The sequence below is a fragment of the Harpegnathos saltator genome, unplaced genomic scaffold, assembly GCF_003227715.2.
Source record: "Harpegnathos saltator strain DR-91 unplaced genomic scaffold, Hsal_v8.6 scaffold30, whole genome shotgun sequence".
Taxonomy (NCBI): Eukaryota; Metazoa; Arthropoda; class Insecta; order Hymenoptera; family Formicidae; genus Harpegnathos; species Harpegnathos saltator.
The window spans coordinates 177,423-183,788 of record NW_020230095.1 but is presented as its reverse complement, the minus strand read 5'-3'; the positions used below and the strand labels follow the sequence as shown (position 1 = coordinate 183,788).

General features: G+C 36.4%; 2 protein-coding genes across 4 annotated transcripts; one reads left to right on the top strand and one right to left on the bottom strand.

The window, feature by feature from the left end:
* Window positions 1-598: 598 nt before the first annotated feature.
* On the bottom strand, window positions 599-3,237 carry LOC112588822 (uncharacterized). Of its 3 annotated transcripts, XM_025299963.1 has the most exons (4): window positions 3,097-3,235; window positions 2,466-2,666; window positions 994-1,049; window positions 599-897 (listed from the first exon to the last, which is right to left on the bottom strand). In XM_025299963.1, exons 1-4 carry the CDS (start codon window positions 3,227-3,229, stop codon window positions 823-825), a joined length of 465 nt encoding a protein of 154 aa, XP_025155748.1. In that variant the 5' UTR covers window positions 3,230-3,235; the 3' UTR covers window positions 599-822. The 3 variants fall into 3 exon arrangements, with proteins under 3 accessions (XP_025155748.1, XP_025155747.1, XP_025155746.1); XM_025299962.1 differs by having other exon boundaries at window positions 599-1,049; window positions 2,466-2,648; window positions 3,097-3,237; XM_025299961.1 differs by having other exon boundaries at window positions 599-1,049.
* Window positions 3,238-3,845: 608 nt separating this feature from the next.
* Window positions 3,846-5,600, top strand: LOC112588823 (uncharacterized). The gene is made up of 4 exons (XM_025299964.1): window positions 3,846-3,859; window positions 3,957-4,356; window positions 4,630-4,650; window positions 4,845-5,600. Exons 2-4 carry the CDS (start codon window positions 4,046-4,048, stop codon window positions 4,846-4,848), a joined length of 336 nt encoding a protein of 111 aa, XP_025155749.1. The 5' UTR covers window positions 3,846-3,859; window positions 3,957-4,045; the 3' UTR covers window positions 4,849-5,600.
* The last annotated feature ends 766 nt before the right edge of the window (window positions 5,601-6,366 follow it).

The window sequence follows — 6,366 nt, the reverse complement described above, 5'->3', positions numbered from 1 at the left end:
AGAAAAGTCATGTACCATAATGTCAAATTGGCAATAGTTACCGAGTTATTAATTAAAACATGTGAGCCAACGAGCGCGTAGAGAGCGGAGGACGGCCGCAGTAAGCACGTAGACATTTGATACAGGCGGAGTCAGCGAGTGACGATAGGCAAGCGCGCACGGCGAGGGGCAACGAAAGCGACAAGAGGCGATCGCGCGCGACGAGGAGCGAGCGAGCTTTTTCTTTATAGCTTTTTCCTTACAGCTCGCTCGCTCCTCGTCGTTCGCGCTCTCTCGCTCTTCGTCGCGCTCGCTCGCCTTTTGCAGGGTTGGAAAGTTACTTTTTAAAAGTAACTCGTTACCGTTACCATTACTTTTGGTAAAAAGTAACTCGTTACCGTTACTCGTTACTGATCTTAAAAAATAACGCGTTACCGTTACTTGAAAGTAACGATATTTTATTTCGTTACTTTCCGTTACTTTTTTTTGTTGTAAATCCAGGATTATAAGAAAGGTGCTAAGACAAGATATAAATCGAACATAAGACGATTAGAAATATATATATATGTATATTTAAATATTTTTATTATTTTATGTTATTAAGTATTGTATTTAATGAAAAGTTTCTTAATTAGTGGATATGAATTTAATATTTGGACATTAGTGCCTGTTGACTTTAAAAATCATTGCCATTCATCATAGGCAGATTTCTCATTTGATGTTTGCTATTTAAAATTAAAAAAGTCATCGTTATTATTGTGCTTATCAGATATCAAAAAATTTTTAATTGAAGGAATTCCTTATAAATCTTCTAAATACGTTTGCGCAAGTTTTCACTTATCTTCAGCTAACCAACTCAATTTGGGATGCAAACAGCTGGCAATTATCAATTCTTCTTTTTCGAATGTAGTACAAAACCTAAAGTTGAATCAATAAAATTAAATATGAACATATTGATTTTTCTTTTTGATCAGATGAATGTTGTTTGATGAACATATGTATTAACCAAATTACCTTTCTTTTATACCTTTCTGTATAGCTAAGGCCAATGGATGACAATGTGAGTCCATCTTTATTGGTTCTCATTAAATTCAGCATAAAACAAAAAATGCATAGAAATTAAATACAATTAAGTTTAATTTTATAAAAATTAAAAAGTAACGATTAAAGTAACGGACGTTTTGTTACTCGTTACAAAAAAAATGTATCGCCGTTACTTTTTCGTTACTGACACCAAAAAGTAACGGCGTTACCTAATCGTTACTCAAACAAATACACACACTCAAACAAATACACACACACACGCACACGCACACGCACACGCACACACACACACACACACACACACAACATACAATGGGACTTTTCCTACCAGTAAAACTCCATGCGGTTTATATTGGGAAGACTTACAACCATAATTTGAGCTAATGACAGTGGTATCTTAAAACGCAATTCATCTTTATTACGTAATATTGATTACGCAAAATGAAGAACCTAAATTGAATTTTACTTTCATTTCCCTGGCTTTCAAAATAATAAATGCAAATCATTGAATATATTGTGCAGGTTATGTAAATTATTATATAGAGAAACATAAACACAGCTATTGAAATTATGAAAGAGCCAAACGAACCGCAGAGCCTCTTAGCCCCTTAAGCCTCGCTGAATCGACATTTGTTGCAAATTCGAAATTGAATATCTCGACACCTAAATATCCTAGCAGCAAATTTCAAAAACGGTTTGAAAGCTTTGAAACCGTACTTTTCGAAAGATCTATTGAAATTGTGCGCAACGATATTTTTTCAAAATGGCGGGTGATAAAAAGGAGAACATGAAAAGTTGCTAAAAAAAAGTTCGAGCGTGCGACGGCGCATGGAGCAAAGTAAGTGTCGCAGCTCAATGGGACGGAAAATACCTAAAAGTATAGAATGTTTTCTTTAAAATACTTCGTTATAGAGCTTGATGCGATACTTATTCACTGAATTATGCAAATTTAACAAGTAAACCGCATTTTTAGCAAAATTTGGAACAACTCAGTGAAAAATGATCACATCGAGCTCGGTAAAGTAGCATTTTAAAGATAACATTCTATACTTTCATGTGCATTTGGTCTCATTACGCTGCGATACGTGATGCACACCATGCACCATCGCAAACACGGTTTTGATTATCAATTTTGCATTCTCTCACTTTATCATCCGCCATTTTGAAAAAAATGGCCGAGCATAATTGCCATTCAGATATTCTTAAAGAGGACGTTTCAAGCTCCATTTTGCATTTCTGCGCATATTTGTATCTTCATTATTTACCAAGTTATGATCATTTGAAATTTTGTAATTTTTTCCCAAATTTTTAGTGTACCGGGTTTTTGCGTTTGAGTGTACTTCAAATCCTCCATGTTCTATATAAAATATTAATTATACTTTATTTAAAATAAAATGAAAAACTTATGATATTAAATCTTTAATTTAAAAAACAGTACTTACCTCCTAGATTTCTAAAATGTGCCCAATAACTAAATCTGTCCACCATGCTTCTGAAAAGCATTCTTTTTAAACGATAATGCATAATAAATTCTTCATCGGTATACATTGGCACTATTTGTTCAATATAATTAGTTATACATGTTCTACGTCTTCTTTGAATGATACCTTCAGCCATTTCAATAACTGCATTAATAGCAATATTTACAAATTACATAAAATCAAATAAAAATGCACTAACTATTTAAGGAAATGACGGTAATTATACAGAATACCCCCCTCACCTCCAATTTTGACGAAAAAATATTTAATCGACGCGTTTTTGCAAGAGAAACAACTTTTCTATTTGAAAAAATCGTCGCTCTGTCTTGTGGAGCGAGATATAAATTGTTAAAGTTGATGACAATTTAGGTTAGGAAATCTGTCACGGAGGCGACAGATAAGATTCCGACAGAGATTTTTTCAAATAGAAAAGTTGTTTCTCTTGAAAAAATACGTCGATTAAATATTTTTTCATCAAAATCGGAGGTGAGGGGGATATTCTGTATAATTACCGAAAAGACAAATTAAAACTAATAATGTTCAGAAGTTATAGCAAATAAGGTTAGGATGTCACATCTTCATCAATACTCACTCTCTATTTCATCGTCGTTCTCATTGTCTTCCACAAATAAATCACGAATTACAGCTAAAGGTAAAAGATTCTCATTAATTTCATTCATAATTAATATATTAAAGCCAATGAGAAAATCTTCCAATGGATCCATGCTGCGAGTTTAACTTGCATGTTTGTATGCATCTTAAAAGAGGAGAAACTGCTCCAATCCGTTCGTGTCACTGAGCATTGGTGCACATGAACTCATCTGCTCCAACCACCATCTTATCCGTGATCCAAATGCTCCCTGGTGGTTGGTTGGTTGGTTGGTTCTATTTCTGGTTCCAGAATGTATTGCAACAGTGTCCACACGCCATTTTCCAGATAGTACTGAAAGGTGAGGTTTTATAGGGTTTGATGGGTGTTCAGAAGGAATTTGTCGATTTTCTCAAAGACGTGTATGTTCCCCAAGTCGAATGCAGCTTTGTGTAAGTCCTCTACTGAGAAATTAGCGTCTTTGTAAAACAATTTCAAGAGGAGGCAATCCGATTCAGCTGAATGTAAAGGGCACTTAAAGAGAATGTGTTCTATATTGCGCTGCTTCCATCCGCATACACAACTCTCATCAATGCATATATCTTTATTTTTCAGATGAATCCCTGTCGCAATATGATGCGATCTTATTCTAGCCATCAAGGTGATCGTACTCTTCCTATAGTTGCCCAAATCTCTGAACCAAGGAGAGGATAATAAGGCAGATGAGTGTTCGAAATATCTTTTCCCCTTGAATCCGAATTCTTGCGTAAGTTCATGTACAGCATGAGCTTTATCCTTTAAAAGTTGATCATAAATTACATCCTCCGGTAAGACCGAACAATATTTCCCATCCGGGCTTTCAGAACTCAGAGATCCAAGTTTAGCAAGCAGGTCAGCCATTTCGTTGCCAGGGATATCCCTATGACCCGGAATCCAGACTAACAGTATTTCCATGCCTTTGTATATCGCCATCTGTAGTTTATATCTGATGTTAAATGACAGTTCCAATCCGGTTCCTTCCAAGTCGAGATTATTTAGCTGGGTTAATACGCTCATCGAGTCTGTAAAAATTCCAACTCTTCTTATATTCTCCTGTAGTGAGATGTCAATAGCGCGCAGAATGGCCATGCTTTCAACCAGGAAAATGATATGGGAGTCGTGTACACGGATTGCCTCTCTGGCTTCAGGGAAAGGAGAATACACCCCGTACCCAGCCCCACCATCAGGGAGCACAGAACCATCCGTGTATACTTCTCTGTCCAGGTTAAGATTGCGAATGTCCGCGGCGGGAAGCCTCAAAATCCCTTCCGAGGATATTCTTTTGTTGTTGTTGTACCAAAATTTACCTATCCTCCTTTAAAAATTTTTAATATTATCAAAAGTATTAAGATAAATATTGAATTTGAAAAGTCTCAGCGAGAATCTGTGATAGAAAGAAGGGAGTTTGTTAAGCTTGCCAAAATCTGTCAAAGCTACTTGTTTGTCATTAATAAAGCTGTATAAGGAATTTGACAGAATGTATTGATTTGGTTTCAGAGTCCGCTCCCTAGACCACATGTGACTATTTTTTATAAAATAAACTAAAGGGTTATTGCCCAAGTTGAGGCTTTTGATATAAATTTTCTTTTCCTGGAATCTCCATCTATGCCATAAAGGCCATTCCGCGATTTGGTCAAGCAATATGTTCGTCGGAGTCGTAGACATAAGTCCTAGAATAATGTGAGCGCATCTGAATTGAATTCTGCTCAAAGGTAATAGCCGATGTGGAGTAGTCTCCGTGAGGACCAAGCCCCCCAGTCTAACACTGATCTGATGAGACCTCTGTAAACTATGAGAAGGGTAGCGGGATGACACCCCCATTTGATGCCAGCAAATGACTTGAGAAGATTAACACGTTTCAGGCAAGAAATTCCAATTTTGGTTATGTGAGTCCTCTAGCTTAGGTTTGTATCAAACGAAAACTCCAAAAACGTGGTTCCTGAAGAGATCGGGATTATTTCGTCATGTAACTTTAGGAGTGAGTCTGTTCTATTAATATGATTTTGGATTGTGCTGAATCTATGTGATTCATGAAATATACACCATTTAGTTGTGTTGAGAGAGATTTTAAGGTCTAAAGCCTCAAGGTTTTTATTCAGAATTAAGAGGTCTTTCTGTAATGTATTATATATCTCCCCCACGCAGGAGTCCGTAGAGAAAATCACAACATCGTCCGCATATGAAAGAATATGTGTCTTCTTATTCAGGTTTAGGTGAATTCTAGATATATAGATATTGAAGAGGAGGGAGCTCAGTACCGAACCTTGAGGAACACCTCGATTACCCATCCTAGTGCCCAAGTGATCACCACCAAAATATCCCTTCACCCTCCTGTCCTTAAGTATAAAAGCGAGAAATTTAGCAAAGTACTCAGGGATACCTAGTTCATTCAGAATATTCAGTAATTTGTCAACGTTGACATTATCAAAAGCACCTTCAATGTCAATAAAAATAGCACCAACGTATTTTTTATTAAAGAACGAGTCTTTAATGAAGGTTTTGAGCGCAATGACACTATTAGCGCATGACCTGTCCTTTCTGAAACCATTTTGGTAGTGAGGTATTATGTCTAAGGATTCTGCCCACCATTCCAACCTAATTTTAATTATCTTTTCGAATATTTTTGCCAAGATATTGGCAAGAGAGATTGGTCTGAATTTATTAGAGTTAGGCTTAGGAATCAAACACATGAAATAATCTCTCCAGGAGTTAGGAAACGTACTTTGTTCGATGAATTGATTAAATAAAGCTCTAAGGCTCTGAAAAAACTTATCTGGAAGATGAATGAGGATATTCCGAGTAATCAAATCAGGGCCCGGCGCAGTTTTCTTTTTCTTTGCTCTATCAACCGCAAGATCAAACTCCTCTACCGTGAACTCCTCCTCAAGGGGAGAGTTGCGAGCGGAAATGTATGCCTTAGTCATGTTTGAAGGTGGAACTTCACTTTTATTCACTACAGAAGAGGAGGCAATCCGAAGGTTTTCATTATAAGGTTGCTTAACTGCGTCACGAAAGGATTCTTTAGCATCTTCAAGCCTGCCTTGTGAAAATTCATTAATAATGCTATTAAGATTTTTTTTATTTTTAAAGGCGGCCAAAGTTCTCCAAGTGTCACTAATATCCGAGTTTCTATTCAGTGATTCGCAAAATGATCTATATTTAAACTTTTTAATGTTCTTGAGTTTCTTATTGGACTCCTTACAGGCCTTGTTATAATGCTCCAAGTTCTCCAAA